Consider the following 21,528-nt stretch of genomic DNA (forward strand, 5'->3'; position numbering starts at 1 on the left):
AGCAGTGTACTAGCAGCTAGCTGTTAGCACTAGCTAATGTCAACAACATAGTAGCTAGTATGTTACTGTAGCAATGTTTACGTTCAGTCATTTGGATGACTGTTAAAACCTTTCAGTCTCAAGTTTTTCCTTTACTGTATTTACTAGTTTACTGTAATTATGATCTGGCAGCTATTTACACCGGATCCAGTGTAAATAGCTGCCGGAGCACGCTCCGGCTTGCTCCCCCTCAAATTAAGCAGCGCGCTCCGGCTTGCTCCCAAGCCGGAGCGCGCTGCTTAATTTGAGGGGGAGCAAGCCGGAGCGTGCTCCGGAACCTCGGCCGGAGCACTCCGGGCTGCTTAATTTGAGGGGGAGCAAGCCGGAGCGCGCTCCGGCAGCTATTTACACTGGATCCAGTGTAAATAGCTGCCGGATCATAATTACAGTAAACTAGTAAATATAGTAAAGGAAAAACTTGAGACTGAAAGGTTTTAACAGTCATCCAAATGACTGAACGTAAACATTGCTACAGTAACATACTAGCTACTATGTTGTTGACATTAGCTTGACCTTCAAAATGGCGGACACCAGGGCGTCACGTGACCCTGTGACGTCAGGTGAAATACCTCAATAGTTAAGTGAGCAGAAGATGAACTGATTGCCAAAAGGCATAAAGGTAAAGACGACTCGTTTCTTTTCAGCGTTTTCTGCAGGATTTGTGTATTATTTTTGTTTTGTACAATTGGAGAGTGAAAAAAGGAAAAGGAAAACCATGCGAAAGTTTGGGCGCCCCAATACATTTGAGTTCTCGGGTAACTTTTACCAAGGTTCCCGACCTTAATAAAGGGAATGAGTCATCTTTAACTTTATGCCTTTTTTTATGTTTTCATCTTCAACTTGCTTAACTGTTCACAGTAACAGCCATTTTGACCAGGGGTGCCCAAACTTTTGCATACCACTGTATAAAGTGATGTTTGGGGTTGAAATTCCTGCTTCCTGCCCTTCTTCCTTTTTCTGAACTCTTCATCCGGTGTTACTCGGAGTGGCAGGATGTGTTTTTATTATACGTTGGGTCTTGGGTCTCTCTCTGTGTTATTTAAAGTCACCCCAAACACAAAAACAGATTTTAATTTCATGTCTGTAATCGATCTCAAATTGCACAAAGAGTCTGAATGTTTTTATCATGCCATCGTATAGTCAGCGTGTTAAAGGATGTTGTTTCAAGTAGTTCTTCTTTTCTCACACTGTTTTGCAGATGTGTTGAAACACGCATAGCTGGCTAGAGAACAATGACAAAATACCAGAAATGCAATACTGACAGAAAAGCCATATTACGTCTGCTTCTCTTGCAATGTTTAAACACTTATTGTCGTGACCTGTAACGTGTTGGTCAACATTGGATAAAGTGTTACAGGTTGCCAAACAAATAGACTTTTGGTCAAGATGATTTTCATGTCCGCGTAGTCACGCCTCTCGTCCTGGTCAGCCACTTTCACCTGATTTCACCTTCCACTGGGATTTGAACCACAGTCTTTGTCTTCCATCTGTTGCTGCTCTTTCATTTCCAAGGTGTTTTCATGAAGACTTGGTACAGATTCCTGACTATTCCAGAATTTACCTTTTCCTCCTTACCAGTTCCATGAAATTAATCACGTTTTTGTTTTTCTTAATAAACTTGTGCGGTTGTAGGGCATTTTGACCTGTCGGTGGGTTCCATGTCAGGACAGTGATAAGTACGGATAGTTATGCAGCTTTTCCACTGGAATGAAAAACAGTTCATTGCCTGCTTCACAATTATTTTGCTGTATGTGCTTGTGGAAAAATCAATTATTCACCCCTTAAGTAGTCAGTCATGCATGTAAAAATCGACTGGTATTTATCCATATTAACAATCGAATCCACAGAGCTGTTTTACAGAGCGAGTCTTTACTGTGCAGTTTTAGTTTCGTGATAGGTATTTAATGATTAGTACAGTATTTACACACTACAGTACAACAGTAATATATAATCGTGTACCTGACTCTTAAAATCATCTATTTTTATGGTTGGTACAATCACTAAATTTCCCCCTCTGTTTACTTTAGCTTTCTAAGTGAATGTGAATGGAAAATAGTGTTTAGGAGCAATTCCAGCGTTATGGACGCGACACTTGAACTCAAAATGGCAACAAATGACCCAGTGCATGTTTTATTGTCTCCCAGTATTTAAACAGGTGTTGCATATTTTAAGGCTGTACCATACTGGAGAAGTGATAGAACAAGAACAATTCCCATAGTACATCTAGGGCATGCCAGAAAACGCCAATAAAAGATGCGTTATGGATGTGACAGAAAAAGTATCACTTTTCTTGGGTGACTGTACATTTTTATCAAACTCTGTGAAATTGTAAACCTAATGTCGAAATGGAGATATCCGTTTGATAGAGGGGTCCAAGGTGAATATTAAAAAATCTTTGTTTAAAATATTTTGTATTTCATGCAGAGTTTCGGAAGGAAAAGTCAGCGTTATGGATGTGACGAAATTCCGTTATGGATGTGACGCGTCTGAAATAGACATGGCGTATGTTTAGAAAATCAGCAATTTAACCACCATAACCCTTTGAAAAACTCTCTAAATATCAGCTAAAACTATCAAAGTTCTTAAATAATATTTAGGATGGCTATTGTTTTGCTGTTTTGTGGATTTTAGCATACATTTCTGTGGCTTGTGGCAATAATATAGAATTGTACATGATCAAAGTTGATTTTAGCTTGGGTTTTACATTATAAGAAAAAAAGACTGACAGTGACATATTAGGTTGGTTACAAATTGGTTCAACTTATTCACATCTGTAAAATACAGGCCTAGGTGATATCTCTGGGAGTGGTTTTGATGTATTACATGTTGCTTTATTTTTGCATGGTGAGGTTGACATTTACATGGAATTGCCCTTAGTGTAGTTTCTATGGTAAACTATAGTTTCATGTAATCAAACTATTTACACTCTTAAACATGAAGAGAGAGCATGTGTAGCAGAATTGTCGCACCCTGGGGAATGGTTAGCATGGTGGTGTAGTGGTTAGCACTGTCGCCTTCACAGCAAGAAGGTTCCGGGTTCAAACCTCACGGCTGACAGAGGTGTGGAGTTTGCATGTTCATCTCCGTTCTTTGCATGTGTGGGTTTCCTCCATGGTTCAAAGATCTGCAGATTTAAGTAAAAATACTGCACAAGCCAGTGCATACTTAGTGCATGCTTACCTGCGATGATAACATCCGGGTTTTCCTCAGATTGCTGATCGTGCTGAAAAAAATTCCATCTCTGGTAACGAACTGTGTCATCAGACGACAAGATCAAAGGGTGAGGCGGGTCTTTGGCTTGATGAATTAACCAATAATAACTGTTGTAACTGAAGCTGTGTTCACATATATACCGGTACGATAGTGGTATAACTGTATCGATACAAAGTATACCGGTACAGTTTAGTGCATCTGTCCACACTAGCGAGAAATGTTTGCGGTTTTCTTTCACGGTAGTTGAAATGCGCGTGCGCGAAATGTTTCCGTGGTTACCGAGTAACTTCCTTCCGAGAATATCTGCGAACTGGCAGTGGGATCGGCCGTATCGCTTGTATCTAGAGAGAATGCCGGTGATGTCAAGGGCCTAGCTTGTAAAACCTGATCCATTATATCATAATATGGAAACCTACTATGTCCAGCCCCAGACCTATTGTTGTGATTCTTTGCTTTGTGATAATCGCGTATCAACACTTTTTTATTTTCGATCGGCACTGCTCCGGAGTGCGACCGGACGCATCTTCGCCCATGAAGCGGCGGAGATCACTCGACAGTTGTCTGTACACGTCGATATTTCGACGTGTACCCCTCAACTGTTCCTGGCATCGCTCGTCTCCCCAAAGCTCCAACAAACACAACTTCGTCCTTGCTCCATGTAGCTCCACGGTCATTTTGAGCCATTTTGACGTTTTATTTACAGCTGGAAAGCACGTGCGTATTGTATTGTATGACTAACCCAGAAGAAGTAGGAATGGTTCATTGCGCATGCGCATTATATTTGTATCGATACAGAACCGCTTCATCTGTCCACACTACAGCGAAGCGCTACAGTACCGATACTGTACCGGTACGAAACCCATACATTTGTGTGTTTCGTACCGATACAGTTAGACCGCTACAGGACCGGTATAGTTGCTAGTGTGGACAGGTGTTGTGGTATGAAAGTAGTATCGTATCGGTACAAAATCCCTAGTGTGGACAGGGTATGAAATTCACCTTTTGTAAAATTGTTTTTATTGGTAAATCTGAAAAGGTGTTGATAATTGTAGCTGCCGCTCTAGCTAATATTACACTCCCTTGCATTTTATGATTTAAGCCCAGTACGAGAAACAAGCTAACGTTAAAATTGTTAAAACTAGTAGCCAGGATCTTTACCATGTGTTTAAACTTTGCTGTTCCAGATTGTTATTGGTTTTCATGTAGCCTTGAAGTAAAGGTAAGATTAAGTAAAGATGAAATTGGGCTCAAATATTCTGTTATTTTTACCTTGCTGAAAATTGTTGCTCTGTTAGCAGAACCACAGCAAATGTATCGTATGCAAGAAAATTTCTTTGTGTTCTGACGATAAGTATCAGTCAAAAGTTTGTACACCCCTACTCATTCATAGGTTTTTCTGTATTTTGACTGTTTTCTACATTGTAGAACAACACTGAAGACGTCAAAGCTATGAAATTACAAATGGAACAGATCTGGAATAATGTGGTAAACAAAAAAAGGTGTTACAAAAATAGCATTTTCATATTTTAGATTCTTCAGATGGGTCGGCGTTTACCTTGGCGCTTTGCACACACTTGGCATTCTCTTAACCAGCTTCATGAGGTAGTCACCTGGAATGCGTTTCAATTAACAGGTGTGCCTCATCTCAAGTTAATTCATGCAATTTCTTGCCTTATTAATGCGTCGGAGATCAAACTGTAAATAAACATCCAGCAAATAGTCTTGTTAAACAACTGTAGTTATTAATATTAATGTCATGAACCTGTTAACTCGGTAAAGAGAAATGACGTCCATCGTTACTTTAAGGCATGAAGTGAATTTTAATAAGTAAAAATTAAGTAAAACCATTGAATTTGAAGCCGTGTCCAAACTTTTGACTGGTACTGTGTTTTTGCTCCATCTCCTACCCAGAGTATATATTGGTACATGATCAGTTACACAATGTTATCTATCTTTCCATCTCATCCACTGTTGTAAGTCTTTACTTTGGGTATGCTTTGTATTCGACTCTGTATTGTCATGGTTGCTTTGTGTTCCTCATACTCCTCCACTACACCCAGATACATTTACAGACCTACTCAGTCATTTAATAGCTTCACATTTACGTATGTTCTCTGTTGATAAGCTGCAACGTGGTGCAGGAATGATAAGCCTGCCATTGTAAGCGTGTGGGTGTGGGTACAGTGTGATGGGAGAGGTTCCAGGAGCGTCCAGTACTGATGTACTCGTCTCAGTTCCACAGCTTTACTTAAAGGAGAACTGAAGTCATTTTTAAACTTGCTTTATTTCTCAATTACGTTTTCGGTTTTAGTAACCTTATATCGTGACTCGTATTGGAAACTAATTGCAATTAAATATTATAGTTATCGGCCTATTCGGTTTTTAGCCATGTTGAATGTAATTCGTTTGGTCCACGGCAGGCGTCGCTTATCCGCGCGATCTTCACGAGACTTCAGAACGTGAAGTGTCAGCCAGATGTCAGTGCCGCCATTTCGAAAACTGTTTTCCAAACTAAATATTCCACAAAAACAAGTTTTAAATGAAGATTACTACAGACTTTTTTCAAACTTTCCTGATTGCTATCAAAACAAACTTCCGGCTTGATTACGTCAGCATTCGACGTCAGCGCGTCTTTTGACAACGTCGGCAGATGTTGGTTGCTTTGATTTCCGCTGTACGTTTTACTTCCGTCCTACGATGTCTCGCACAGGTCTCAACGAATCTCGTTTACGGCCATTGCTTTGACATATGGGCTGATGTATTACATGGCATATTTCAAACACTCATAACTCGCCATAGCAGTGACAAAATAGCAATCAAAAATGCATTCCGATATTTAATAAAATGAGAAATAGCATTTTGATGATAAATTTGACTTCAGTTCCCCTTTAAAGTGCTGATGACACGTTTTTGACATCTTTGGCGATGTTTTATAACATAAAGTAATTTCCGATGATCCATATATTAATTCACGAAGGTGCCTATTTTACAAGTTATGATAAAAAACCCGGCTATTTGGGCAAATTTGACGGGGCTGCAGCACCCAGGAGACGGAGGAGGAGGAGGAGCTATATGACGTCAGTGAAAGAACCTTCCTCCTAACTTACCAGTTTGTTGTTGATGCGACAGGTGTTCATCTCATCTCATTATCTCTAGCCGCTTTATCCTTCTACAGGGTCGCAGGCAAGCTGGAGCCTATCCCAGCTGACTACGGGCGAAAGGCGGGGTACACCCTGGACAAGTCGCCAGGTCATCACAGGGCTGACACATAGACACAGACAACCATTCACACTCACATTCACACCTACGGTCAATTTAGAGTCACCAGTTAACCTAACCTGCATGTCTTTGGACTGTGGGGGAAACCGGAGCACCCGGAGGAAACCCATGCGGACACGGGGAGAACATGCAAACTCCACACAGAAAGGCCCTCGCCGGCCACGGGGCTCGAACCCGGACCTTCTTGCTGTGAGGCGACAGCGCTAACCACTACACCACCGTGCCGCCCGCGACAGGTGTTCAGTTTATTATTATTAGTATTTTATTAGACGTTATTATCGGGGCCGTGCAAAGACCTTTGGAGGGGCAGGGGCTCAACATTCAAAAAAGGGCACTTGGAACAAATTTTTCACACAAGTTAACTTTATTCAAAACTAAATTTCAATTGCAACTGAACATTGTGTGTCTTGATAGAATATGTTGTGGATGTCGTCATTCAGCCTTAAGTTTTCGAAGCTGCTAGAATATGTTATTAACGCCGTCGTTCAAACTAAAGTTTCCGAATCTGCCACGTTAATGAAATGGATGGAGCAAACGGTTTAAATATAGCCCAGGCGGCTTCATTAAATGATAAACAACCCTACGCATTTACTGCTGTGTTCTAAGCTGCACAATATTGCATGTTCAGATAAGAAATGAAAGGAGACTTTCAGTGTGACCTTACCATGCCGTTCCTCACACTGTCTCCCACTGTCAACCGCCTGCATGCGCTTTCTGCACGGAGGTTCACTGAATGCATGACGTCACGGATTGATGCCCGCGTTTACATAGAAAAACGTTATTTTATAAATCTATAATTTCATATATTATTGTCAAATTGTAGAGAATATTAATGTTGGAGTTAACTTTTACAGATATTTAAAAAAACAACAACAACAAAACAGTCCCTATGAAAAGGGCACTTTGGACAGCAAACAGAAAAGGGGCAGGGGCTAGAGCACCTGTAGCACCGGTTCATTGCACGTGGGTGATTTTTTTTTTTTATAGATAGATAGATAGATAGATAGATAGATAGATAGATAGATAGATAGATAGATAGATAGATTATGCCTTCACGTTGTGTTGCCGGCTTTTGCTCCAAAACCCACAAGGATGGGGTAAGTTTATTCAAGTTTCCCAGAGATCCCGAGCTGCATGCGAAGTGGGTGAAGCAAGTCAGGCGCACTCGTGACAAGTGGGAGCCCTCACCAACATCCGTCCTGTGCTCTGAACACTTCGATTTGGGTTGTTTTGACACCCTTCCCAGCTTAAAGGAATCTCTTGGGTGTTCAGTTCAGCACAAACGTGTGTTACTACCATCAGCAGTGCCTACACAGTGTTGCCAGATTGGGAGGTTTCCCGCCCAGTTGGGCGGTTTCAAGTGCATTTTGGTGGGTTTTGAACATATGTTGGGCTGGAAAACGTCAGCAGTATCTGTTGCCAGATACTGCTGAAGTTTTCCAGCCCAAAATATGTTCAAAACCCACCAAAATGCACTTGAAACCGCCCAACTGGGTGCGAAACCTCCCAATCTGGCAACACTGCCAGTATTCCGGAGGGGGTCTACGAGTAGCTATGCCGGATCCAAAGACAGTCCTCCTGTCAGAACATGTGTTGTGAAACGACATAAGATAAAGGTACATAGAGCTATAGATTCTACATGATAATCATAAATGTAATCATAAAGTCGGCGTGATATCAGTCATGTATTTGCTTGTGAAAGCTTGCGGCTTTCATGTAACTGCCGCCTAGCAACGAGAGGCAAAGGGCAAAGAGGGTAGGCTATCATAGATTCTATTCGGAAGAGATCAACACAATTCTAGACTCCCAGAAGAGGAAGAGCTAGCACTAGAGAGTTCACCGGCGTTTTCATGCGCCATTTCCATTGAGTAGAACAGCCAGTGAACCGCAGCGTGTTCTCCCGCTGACGTCACAACATGGCCGCGAGCCACGGACCCAGTTTTCTTGCGCTGTGCAATTAAAAGTTGGATATTCGCGTAACAACAGCTTTTTTTCACGTAATTATAACAGAAATCTAACATGTTTGCCATGTTGTATAGTTTATTTAAGAAATTGCGTAGAGTCATGTTCGTGTCATCAGCCCTTTAATGAAAAACTGTGAAGATGTTTTTGGAGATCAGTAAGTCATTATACAGGCATCTCATACACATGATGATGATGATGATGATGATTTTTTTTTTTTTCATTTATGTCTTTTTTTTTTTTTTATAGATTTGTGTGCAGCTGTTTGTCTGCCTGTACATCTTGTCCTACCTCATTCTGACACACTTCAAGAAGAACGCAGAGTTTGTTACAGGTAAATATGATCACCCTGAGAAATTCTGTAAATGCTGTTTTCTCCATTGCACCATGATTTTCAAGATGCAGTATTAGTGAAAAATAAATTTTTTTTTCAATAGTGCAAAAGCAATGAAGAAACCCAAACCCCTTTGTTTATGTCTGAAATATTTTGAATAATTAATTACCATATTTGCAGCTTGCATTGCAGACGTGTTTGCCTTGCATATAAACGTCTGCGTGCGTGTGAATGTTTCTAACTCGGGGACATTAAAATGATATGCCAGGATCAGTGTTGCAGATGCCAGTGGGGCTTTACGCAATGTCCCAGTCAACACGATGAGGTTGGGGGTTGGTGGTTGTGAAATGTTCCTGAGAGATCATAAACACATTGCTCCTTACCTACGACTCTTCTCCCCCCCCCCCCCCCCCCCCAAGCCTGACAACATGCATCCACTTATTCTGTTTGAACGAGAGACAAAGCACTATTTGTTTCCTCCTTCACTAATGACGGTTAGATTTGGTTTTTTTTCCCCTCCGTTCTGAATCTCGTTTACGAACTTGACTCTAGTTTCCAAAACGGTGAGTTTTTTTTGTTTTTATAGGTCGCAGTTGTTTGATTTGATTTGGAGACTTTCCAAATTGTTTCAGATTGATTGATTTGGCATTTTGGCAGGCGCTTTTCAATAAATCTGCTTTACAAGTTTGTTTTTCTGTTTCCAAGTTCCCATACGTTTTGCCTGGGGGCTGAATTGAATTGCGCAAGCTTTGTTGATCTTAATTTTTAGGAAGCAGGTCTTTCAAATTTCCTCTCAGTGAGAGCATGTTTTATTTTAAAGGCATTTCTTTGACTTCTAGCTTTTTGTTCCGTCTTCTCTTCAGAATGACGCCTCAGCAAAATTAGGGATAAAGTTATAAATTCATATGGTTACAATTCTCATCTCATTATCTGTAGCCGCTTTATCCTGTTCTACAGGGTCGCAGGCAAGCTGGAACCTATCCCAGCTGACTACAGGCGAAAGGCGGGGTACACCCTGGACAAGTCGCCAGGTCATCACAGGGCCGACACATAGACACAGACAACCATTCACACTCACATTCACACCTACGGTCAATTTAGAGTCACCAGTTAACCTAACCTGCATGTCTTTGGACTGTGGGGGAAACCGGAGCACCCGGAGGAAACCCACGCGGACACGGGGAGAACATGCAAACTCCACACAGAAAGGCCCTCGCCGGCCACGGGGCTCGAACCCAGGACCTTCTTGCTGTGAGGCGACAGCGCTAACCACTACACCACCGTGCCGCCTGGTTACAATTTATATCTGGAAATTATACAGTACCAGTCAAAAGTTTGGACACGCCTACTCATTCATAGGTTTTTCTGTAGTTTGACTATTTTCTAGCCTAGTAAACTAGACCCACCCGCCTAGCGGCCAAAAATATTTTTGCCTAGTGAATGGGTCTAGCCTCGCACCATATAAACAAAAACACCCCGGGCATCAAATCGTGCCCGCCAATCACAACGCAAGGTTTTTGTTTTGATTCTTTGGGCGGGCTTTTGCAGGAGTGACGACAAAGCTGCGCGACGCTGGAGAAAGCACAACGGGAAAGATGGCTACGGCTAGTGAACAGCGCGTGTTTGACTCCGCTTTGGAATCAGTTTTAGAAGAATTAGACTTGGAGTTTTCGTTGAAACATGAGCAGGAAGAGGCTCTCCGCTCATTCCTTTTCAAGAAGGACGTTTTTGCTGTTTTGCCGACTGGCTATGGGAAAAGTCTGATCTACCAGCTGGCTCTGCTCGTAGCCAAAAGGATGGGGCTAGTTTGTGCAGTACGAAGAATTAATAAACAGCTTTGAAACATTACTTTTTGATTGTTTCTTAGTTTCCCGTTATTTTAAATTTAAGGGAAGTTATTTCACCAAACGCCACTAAATAAAAACTCTCAAAAACAGTTTAAGCAAACCCTTGAAAAACACTTGGAAAAAAAATGAGTGTATGTGGTACAGACTCCAAACTTGTGGTCATTATCTCCAAACTTCTTAATATCTAGAACCTGTTTATTAATTAATATGCATTTTGAAAAATTATTTCAAGGTCTCCCCCGTTGCTTTCTGTCGCTCTGACTACGTCACAGTCACTGTTGCGCTGATTAGTCAGAGCGTTGGCCTATACGCACAGAGACCGTTTGAAAGACAGCGGTTTGTTCCTCCCACCTCCGTCGGAAATGTCTACGGATCGAGGCCAGACTAAATATTCACATTTAGTCTGGCTTGCCAGGCTAACTATTTTCTACATTGTAGAACAATACTGAAGACACCAAAATGATGAAATAACATCTGGAATTATGTGGTAAACAAAATGTTTGATATTTCCGATTCTGGCGGCACGGTGGTGTAGTGGTTAGCGCTGTCGCCTCACAGCAAGAAGGTCCTGGGTTCGAGCCCCGGGGCCGGTGAGGGCCTTTTTGTGCGGAGTTTGCATGTTCTCCCCGTGTCCGCGTGGGTTTCCTCCGGGTGCTCCGGTTTCCCCCACAGTCCAAAGACATGCAGGTTAGGTTAACTGGTGACTCTAAATTGACCGTAGGTGTGAATGTGAGTGTGAATGGTTGTCTGTGTCTATGTGTCAGCCCTGTGATGACCTGGCGACTTGTCCAGGGTGTACCCCGCCTCTCGCCCGTAGTCAGCTGGGATAGGCTCCAGCTTGCCTGTGACCCTGTAGAAGGATAAAGCGGCTAGAGAGAGATTTCCGATTCTTCAAAGTAGTCAGCGTTGACCTTGATGACGCTTTGCACGCTATTGCCATTATCTTCACCAGCTTCATGAGGTCATCACCTGGAATGCTTTTCAATTAATAGGTGTGCCTCGTCAAAAGTTAATTAGTGCAATTTCTTGCCTCGTTAATGCATTTGAGATCAAATAGCAAATAATACAGTAAATAGGATATTACATAGTTGTGCAAAGATATGAAGTTTATCTTCGAGTGGTGAACATATTCACGAGTGAGCAAAGCAAAAGAGTGAAAATATTTTCAACACAAGAAGATAAACTTCGTATTTTCGTGCCACTGTGTAATGTTCTTTATATTATATGGACACAGCCACCAAAAATATATGCAAGTTAATCAAAAGAATATTAATATTGAACCGGTTTTAATTTTGACAACGCGCAGCTAGTCAGCGGGGAAAACATTTGAGAGTAACTTCATCGGAATGCAATATCGGGAATTATACATACAGGACACATTTTTGATGGGATAAAAATATGTTCTATTCCCTTCTAGCGGGTTTCATTCATTTGATTTGATAGCATGCAGTATTGTTAGCATATTGCTTATCCTACATATATTATTATAGAATCAGACCAAGGTGGGTGGAGCACAGAAGCACGGCAGGCCAGAACTGAGTTCTCAGAAACTCTTTATTTTTAAAGCTGTGGCTTTTCAGCTCATTCACTCTCTCTCGCGCGCGCGCACACATGCATTCTGGTTGGGAGAGAGCCCCCTTTCCCTGCTCTCTCTCTCTCTCTCTCTCTCTCTCTCTCTCTCTCCTTTTAAAGGGTGCGGTCACTGGGGAAGACACAAACACAGGTTAATTCCCATCAGGTGCAATGATTCCACCACTTACCTTTCCCGACTCCGCCCTCCATTCACAGACCGATGCTTGGCCACGCCCCCGCTGCCACATATGCCACTCTGTTCAGTGGAGCTTGAGCGTTGAATATGGTTTACGATATTGCATGGTTGTCAAGACAACATGACCTCACACGTCGGAGACGTTAAACTTCCATGCTAGCAAGCGACTGTGATGATGATTTGTGAACGAACATGGCTGCCAGGTTTGCGTCGTTAAATACGGAAGATTTTGAGAGAATTTTGAAAAAGATGCGTTGAACAACCGAAAGCAATGTGTATGTATAATAATGATGGTGGCTGGGTTTTATTTTGTGGTATATCAGATATATTCCATTCAGCTACTCGTCTTCGACTCGTTCAGTATCATGCTAGCCAAATGGAATATATCTGATATACCACTCAACCCCAGCCAATATTATTTAAATATGTCACTCAGAGCCGTGATGTTTTTCAACACGAGAAGATAAACTTTGTTTTCAAGCCAACATAAGATTATCTTTTTATTATATCGACACATTCACAAACAAAGTACCCAAATTAATCGATTTCCTCATGTGTGGGACAGATTTTTAGAGATAGAGATTTGTTTGTATAAAAAAAATACAAGTGGTGTATTTCCCAGTAAAACACTCATGTCTTCTATTATGGAATCAATTTTGTGCCAAAATGTTCATACAATACTTTTGAAATATCAAACAAAAACAACAAATCAAAATACCAAAAAAGCCAATTTTTTTTTAGACCGGCAAACAAATTATTCATGTAATCGTGCAAAATATCAGTCTATTACTCTTCAGAAACCTTTTATTTTTGTTCCGCGTCTTTCTCAGTTTTGTTTGACGTAACTTATTTTGGTTGTGATTCCAGCTTTCTCGTTTGCGCTCCCTGACTTTTTGCTTGCAGTTTTGGCACAAACTTCACGTGTGGGTGGGCTGTCCAGGAATGCATTCCCATTGGGTAGCTTGTGTTTGACTGACAGCTACGCTCAGCGATTTCCCCGGAGGCTGTTGCGGCCATTTCCTACTCGAATTTTGGCGGACTGTTTGACGAGTGACCGATCCATTGACGGTAAACAAGGATCGAGTGGACTTCAGTGGCGACTATGATCTTGAATTAATTCAACAAAGTGTAAGTGCGGGACAAATGTGTTGCAGTAGTACACATTATGCAGGTGTTTCGTTGCAAGTCAAATGTTAGCCTTAGCTCCACTACCCAATATAATAGCTGTCTTGCTAACGTTAAACACGCCTGCATAATGTGTACTACTGCAACACATACAACACATTTGTCCCGTACTTACACTTTGCTGAATTAATTCAATATCATAGTCGCCACTGAAGTCCACTCGATCCTTGTTTACCGTCAATGGATCGGTCACTCGTCAAACAGTCCGCCAAAATCCGAGTAGGGAATGGCTGAGCGTAGCTGTCAGTCAAACACAAGTTACCCAATGGGAATGCATTCCTGGACAGCCCACCCACACGTGAAGTTTGTGCCAAAACTGCAAGCAAAAAGTCAGGGAGCGCAAACGAGAAAGCTGGAATCGCAACCAAAATAAATTACGTCAAACAAAACTGAGAAAGACGCGGAACAAAAATAAAAGGTTTCTGAAGAGTAATAGACTGATATTTTGCACGAGTACATGAATAATTTGTTTGCCAGTCTAAAAAAATAGACTTTTTTTTTTTTTTGTATTTTGATTTGTCGTTTTTGTTTGATATTTCAAAAGTATTGTATGAACATTTTGGCACAAAATTGATTTCCATATTCTATAGCCCTATTCCACAACTGTAGTAATCCATATTATGTCAAGAACCGCTCAGTTAAGTAAAGAGAAATGACATCTATCGTTACTTTAAGACGTGAAGTGCCTCTTTATAATTAATTAAAATAAAGAAAAAGCATTGAATTAGGTGTGTCCAAACTTTTGACTGGTACTGTACATTTTTGTGAAGCTGCTTTGTGACAAACGTCTGTCACAAATGACAGTGAATTGAATTTTGTCTGGTTTAACTGCCATAACATCAGCGCACGGTCACTGTCTTGGATTTTTTCCTCCTTCCTTTGTCATTGTTTTGTCTGTATCTTGCTGACTGTTATTTTTGTTTTTCTTTCTTGGTGTCTGTCTTATTTGAAAACTTCTCGCTGCCTTTCTGTCCTTGTCTGTTTTTGTCAGACTGCCTTACTCTTGTTGTCTGTCTGTCTCTCTTTCTTTCTGTGGTTCTTTGGGTTTTCCTGCCTGTCTTTTTTCCTCTGTATTTCTGTTGGTCTGTCTGTATTTGTCTGGCTGTCTGTTGCTCTCTGTCCATCATTCTGTCACACATTTAGTCAAAATTCTTTAGTAAAGGAGAAGGAAGTTTGCGTAGCAGAATGATTTAACTCCAACATTACAAAATTAAGTAATGCTTACTGATACCCAGCGTTGTAGTTGAGTCACTAAACGTCCAGTCTCAAGTCCCGAGTGTTCAAGTCCAAGTCATTAAAAAAAGTTTCGAGTCAAGTCCGGGAACAAGACTCCAACTGCACCATGTGACGGTGGCTGTTTCAGCGCCATTGTTCCTGAACATGACGTATGAACAGGTGAATGTGCTTCTCTTTATCAGGGAGTGTGAAGTATTCTGTCAGAGATGGTTGGGAGACGGATGTAAGTGCAGAAGGTGTGTTTTTTTTATTAATACAAGTGAAGACGGTAAACAATCCAGAACGGCAGGCAGAATCGTAAAACGGAGAAACAGGTAATGGGTCAAGCGAGGCACAAACAGGCTATCGTAGACTTGGCAGAACCGAAGACGAGAAACAGGAAATCAAGGCTCAGGAAACCAAACAAGGAAATAAGGCTCGGTAACGTATCAGCAACGCAACTCAATACTTCGCAAAGTAAGTGTGTTTTCAGCGTTTTTATATAGGTGCCCTGATTGTGCCTTAATCCTGTGCAGGTGCGAGTCGTTTATGGCGTGAGCGCGAGAGTCCGCTTGGTGCGCGCGCTGTCCGGCGCGAACCCGGCATCCTATTTGATGCATGCGCTAAGGCGTGCAGGTGTGACGCTCTTGCACAAAATTAGTACAAAAATTAATATAAATATAAACATCTGATGCCAAATTATTATGGCATGTTACAAAAAATAAAGAAAAAATCCGAGTCATTGTCTCCAATTTGAGTCCGAATGCAGTCTGATGTCCGAGTCATCAGTGCTCAAGTCCAAGTTAAGTCACGAGTCATTAAAATTAGGGCACGAGCCGGACTCAAGTCTGAGTCCTGGACTCGAGTATTACAAGCCTGCTGATACCCCAATGTAATTCTCTCTCTCTCTCTCTCTCTCTCTCTCTCTCTCTCTCTCTCTCTCTCTCTCTCTCTAGATGATGTTGAAGATGCAACTGTGAATAAAATTGCGTAAGTCAACAACTAGTTGTTGTGGACTATTGGAACTGGTATGGGTTAAGTAATAAGACTTGATGCTTCCTCTGATTATCTCTGTGTTCTGATTGTTAATATCTGCCCTACTTTGCCCTTTGTCCTTCCATTGTGGTAAAACGAGTCGTGTCAGTGGAAGGACACGACACTAACACACACATTTCTCTTAATTTACCTTTGTGCCCACTCTAGGCTGTGGTTGTGCACGTTCACCCTGTCTGTCGCCGTGGGTGCGGTTCTTCTCCTGCCCATTTCCATCCTGTCCAATGAAGTCCTGCTGACTTTTCCGGATAACTATTACATGCAGTGGCTCAACGGGTCACTCATCCATGGTACACAAAATGTGCACATACATGTATCTAAAATACCAGTTAATGACTCAGATTTGATTGATGTAAACGATAACACGAGCCTAAAACGTGATGATTGAGATTATGGGGCTGTTTTGGATTTTTTTTGGGATCAGGCCAGGAGTTTGCTCATGCAAACTGTCAAGATGACTGATGTATCATTTGAGTGTTGGCACTAACCACCATGGCCAAGGTCTTAGTAATACTTGAGGGCTTTGTGGGAATTTTAGACGGCGTGTGTAAGGTCATTAGCTCACCGGCTGTAGGGTGATGAACTATTGCCATCATACCTCGTCCGTCCACAATTCACAAAAATCGCTACTCCTCCCTGAGTCTTGAATGGAATTTGATTCTGATTGTTTTTGTTTGGAAGATCTGCACAAAATTTACTGCCTGCTTTTGTGATTTCTCATTAAAGGGGAACTGAAGGCAATTTATATTTTTTTTGTTATAAATCAATTCTATTTCTCATTTTATTAAATATCGGAATGCATTTTTGATCGCTATTTTGTCGCTGCTATAGCAAGTTGAGTGTTTGAAATATGCTCTGTAATATATCAGTTCATATGTCAAAGCAATGGCCGTAAACGAGATTCGCTGAGACCTGTGCGAGACATCGTAGGACGGAAGTAAAACGTACAGCAGAAATCAAAGTGACTAACATCTGCCAGCGTTGTCAAAAGACGTGCGCGCCCTCTTTCAAATGCTGACGTAATCAACCTGGAAGTTTTCCCTGTGTCCGAAATCGCTCCCTACTCACTATATAGGGCACTATATAGTGGGGTCGCCATTTTGTAGTGCTGTCCAAAACCTTAGTGAGGATTATGTGGGAAATGCGCTCAGTATAATATGTATTTATCACAAAAATACATACATGCATGTATTTATTATTTTGAAAACCCACCAGCCGTCTGATCTGGCACGTTTTAATTGTGTGACAATGATGACACAAACACCAGCGCGACGGACTCGTCCTTATCCTGTCGTCTTTCCAACTCTTCTCTACTCCACGTTGGTTCGAAGTCGTATGGAATAATCTCCATCACTGATGAAGCTGACAAATCTTGAAATTAATCTAAATTGGAATGATATGGCGATCTGGCCGCTGTGTAAACAGTTTTCAAAATGGCGGCGCTGACTCTTCGGCCCAATTCCAATTTCTACCCCTCCCCCTTCCCCTTGGCCCTTCCCCTTGAAACTGAGCTACAAGGGATAGGGCTTGAAATTCAACCCCTACGTATTGGGATAGCCCTTCAACGATCGCATACGTCATCGCGTACCTCCGTCAGCGTTTACGTTAGCAAAACGCGACCAAATGCGTCATTGGCTGCGACCAGCCGCTACAGTCAGAGCCAGAGCCAGAAATCTCTGCTGGCAGGGTGTGATTTGTTAACTAACACCACTGAATGGGATATCTTTGGCGCTTCGTGAAACACATCCGACAGAATGAGGTGTCAGAACACTCATGTAAACAATAAAAGCGAGAATAACAGAACAAAACGTACGCAGTCAAGCAACCGAAAACAATACTCACTCCCAAAGCTTTTTAGCAGCAGCTTGGATTTCAGAAATCGCTGCTCATTCTCAGCTCGAAAGCGAATCAAGCGGCGTGTTTCCTCTGGATAACAACTTAAAACACGTAAATAATGGAGAAAATACATTTATGACAATCTTTCGCCGCGGGAACCGCCATCTTTCTGAAATCCGCATGAAATCTCGCTGAAATCCGCATGGCATTGTGGGAAATCACTCAAACCCCTTCGTTCGGAGTCAGCTCCAGGAAAATCTCCGTTTGGAGGGGTACAGAAGCCCTACCCCTTCCCCTACCCCTCCGCGTTAACTGGGATTGGGATACCCCTACCCCTTCACGTGAACGCGCAAAATGGAGGGGAAGGGCCAAGGGGTTGGTCCAAGGGGTGAAATGGGATTCGGCCTTCACGTTTGAAGTCTTGCACAAGTCTCGTGAAGATCACGCGGATAAGCGACGACTGTCGTGGACCATACGAACTACGTTCGACATGGCTAAAGGCCGATAAAGTGTAATATAATATGCTAGTACGAGTCACAATATAAGGTTAATAAAACCGAAAACGGAATTGAAGAACACGTTAATTAAGAAATAAAGCAAGTTTAAAAATGACTTCAGTTCCCCTTTAATAAGTTGCTAATTAGGCCGGTTAACTAACTTTCAGGAAAATCGTGCCTCCTCCCTCCCTGAGTCTTCAGTGGATTTTGATTCGGATTGTTTTGTCTTGAAGAGCAACTCTGCTAATTATAAACGAGTCTGGTTTCTCGTGGTACGGCTGTGCGAGCTACTGCGTCGCTGACGCTCTGGTTTGTTACCTCACCATGGCTCAAGAGTTCTATCAACCTTTCTAAAGACAGCACGATCCTACAGTGCAACCTGTTAATGTACTTACGGGCAAAATCTTTATATCTGAGTTTTCTATAATAAACTCGAGCCCAGTGCACTCTGAGATCACACGCATTTAATTATTTTAAGCAACGTTATATTCTTAAATAGTTCTCTATTTATTGCTGCTGTGTTATGTGTCTGATTTTATGTGTTCTTTTTCTAACGCAGGTCTCTGGAACTTGGTCTTTCTCTTTTCCAACCTCTCCTTGGTCTTCCTCATGCCCTTTGCGTACTTCTTTACAGAATCGGAAGGTTTTGTTGGTTCCAAAAAGGTGATCAGTGTTTCTAACTTTGTAACTCATGTATCCTGTAGCTCCCTTTGTAAGTCCTGTATCGTGAATGCACTGATTTGATTTGTTATCTTACGGAAATCAACACGTTGAGTCAACATTCCTGTGTGCGGTTTTTGTTACAGGGTGTCATGGCACGGGTGTACGAGACTACCGTGATGCTGCTTCTGCTCAGTCTGCTGGTGCTTGGCATTGTGTGGGTGGCATCAGCACTCCTCCACGATAACATAGCCAGGGAAAGTCTCTATGGTGTGTGTGTGTGTGATGAACACCTTTCTTCCTGATGCACTTTAACGGTCCCGGTGTCCGAAATCGCTCCCTACTCACTATATAGGGCACTATATAGTGAGTTTGCCATTTTGTAGTGCTATCCGAAACAATAGTGAGGATTATTTACACCTTATATAGTGCACTCAAAGTATCCCACAATGCATCATGAAAAGTAGTGTACAACTGATGGTCACTAACCAAAGCAATATATCCCATCATGCATTGTGGTCGCGCTGAAAGAAATCAAAGTCTCAAATTTGATTTAATAAAAGGCAGCGGCAAAGAAGAAAAAGTATTCAGCCTTGGTTTAAAACGAACTGAAAGATGCAGGTACTTTGTATTTATTAATGTGGGAGATACGCTCAGTATAATATGGATTTATCACAAAAATACATGCATGTGTTTTTTATTATTTTGAAAACCCACCAGTCGACTGATCTGGCACGTTTTAATTATGTGACAGTAGTGACTTAAATACCAGTGTGATGGACTAGTGTCCGAAAGTGTGTGTCGTCCCCCCAGTTTACCAGTGAGCTCACTATATAGTCCTGTATAGTAATTCCCTATATAAGCCTCGGTCACAACCGGCCGTATGTGCTTCTACGGCCGGTCTACGTGCAAAAAATGCAAGAAACGCACGGAGGGCGCGCGTGAAACGCATGGAGGGCGCACGTGTGACGTGCTGATTTTCAAGCCGTAGACTGGCCGCAGAGGTTCTTTGTCATGTCAAACAAACTCTACGGGCGCTTACGTTTTTTTCAGGTTGCAAGACAAACTTACGGCCGACGTGTGTCTTTCTCCACGAACAAAAAAAAAAACGCAGCGATTTGGGAAACGCCAAAAAATCATGCGTCCGGTTGTGACCTAGGCTATAGGGAGTAGTGAACGAGTGAGTGATTTTGGACACGGGGATAGTTTGCTAGTCAGAAATGAAAAATGCAACACGACGCAAGATTATCATCACCCCGAAGCTGATTACAATCTGAAGTGTTTTATTATTCATCTCGTACCACAGCAATTTGCCAACAATTAAATTTTTTTATTAATGAACAGCATGTATGTGAATGTATCAAATGTTTGTAAAACATGACGTTATAGCAGCTACACACAGTCGTTTCCTCGTCGGCTACTTTTTTCCATCTCTCTTGAAATTCAAGTAAATTTAAAGCAAAGTTGAATGCTGGGCAAAATGTTCTCTTTGTATTGCGGTTGGAGTTTCGAGATGTTTTGCTGCTGCGCGCGCGCACACCGTGTATCCTGTGTGTAAATGTTTTGCTGAGATAAAAAGCGTCCCGCGTTTTACGATACTGAAAATTGCCGAAGCAAGTGAGCAACAATATCGCCTGACCACCGTGGGGTGTGTTTGAGCTACTTTTAATCAAAACAAGTCGACATGGGCAAACATAGCGGACTTGGCTCTCCTGCCAGCGGAAAAGAAAAGGAAAGCCTGCCTCATGAGTGCAACTGCAAGATAGAGCAAGGTTACATCTCATTATCTGTAGCCGCTTTATCCTGTTCTACAGGGTCGCAGGCAAGCTGGAGCCTATCCCAGCTGACTACGGGCGAAAGGCGGGGTACACCCTGGACAAGTCGCCAGGTCATCACAGGGCTGACACATAGACACAGACAACCATTCACACTCACATTCACACCTACGGTCAATTTAGAGTCACCAGTTAACCTAACCTGCATGTCTTTGGACTGTGGGGGAAACCGGAGCACCCGGAGGAAACCCACGCGGACACGGGGAAAACATGCAAACTCCGCACAGAAAGGCCCTCGCCGGCCACGGGGCTCGAACCCGGACCTTCTTGCTGTGAGGCGACAGCGCTAACCACTACACCACCGTGCCGCCAAGGTTACACGACGTGTCATTTTTCTGGATGGATAACTAAATCATTCCAGCTAGCGCTTAACTGTCTTAGCCTTAGAAAGCATGGGTTCGACTCCACAGTAGCGAGTATGGGCTTGTACACCTAATGTTTTGATCTGACCGAGAAAGAAACAATAACACACAAGCAGGAACAGAGAAAAGATATAAATATCGTCTTTTGTTTCACGGATCTTTTCATGAATGTCAACTACAAATTACATCCCTGCGACTCAAAGGTTGATGCAGAGTCACGATGTTTTCGCCATCTTAGTGTGACACAGTTCCATACTTTATGCTAATTAGTTAAAGCTCCTCGTGTTTGGCTGTTTCTTGTTTCCGTAGGGCCGTAAATAGAAGAGCAACCCTCAGGACATCAAAATGATCACATCTCGTCCACATGATATTGTTCTTGCGAGACATAGGAAAATGCCATGCATGATGATTTTTTAAAAATTATTTAAATTTCAGATGACTTT

The 21,528-nt window shown here is 42.2% G+C and overlaps 1 protein-coding gene across 2 annotated transcripts in view; it reads left to right on the forward strand.

Moving 5' to 3' along the window:
* lmbr1l (limb development membrane protein 1-like) overlaps positions 1-21,528 on the forward strand; it is a 45,812-nt gene that overhangs the window by 5,865 nt on the left and 18,419 nt on the right. For both annotated transcript variants that reach the window (XM_060938459.1, XM_060938460.1), the window contains exons 2-6: positions 8,743-8,827; positions 15,799-15,832; positions 16,046-16,185; positions 18,788-18,891; positions 19,035-19,158. In XM_060938459.1, the coding sequence (XP_060794442.1) occupies positions 8,743-8,827; positions 15,799-15,832; positions 16,046-16,185; positions 18,788-18,891; positions 19,035-19,158 (487 nt within the window). The remainder of the gene's footprint in view (positions 1-8,742; positions 8,828-15,798; positions 15,833-16,045; positions 16,186-18,787; positions 18,892-19,034; positions 19,159-21,528) is intronic.

The sequence above is a fragment of the Neoarius graeffei genome, chromosome 13, assembly GCF_027579695.1.
Source record: "Neoarius graeffei isolate fNeoGra1 chromosome 13, fNeoGra1.pri, whole genome shotgun sequence".
NCBI lineage: Eukaryota > Metazoa > Chordata > Actinopteri > Siluriformes > Ariidae > Neoarius > Neoarius graeffei.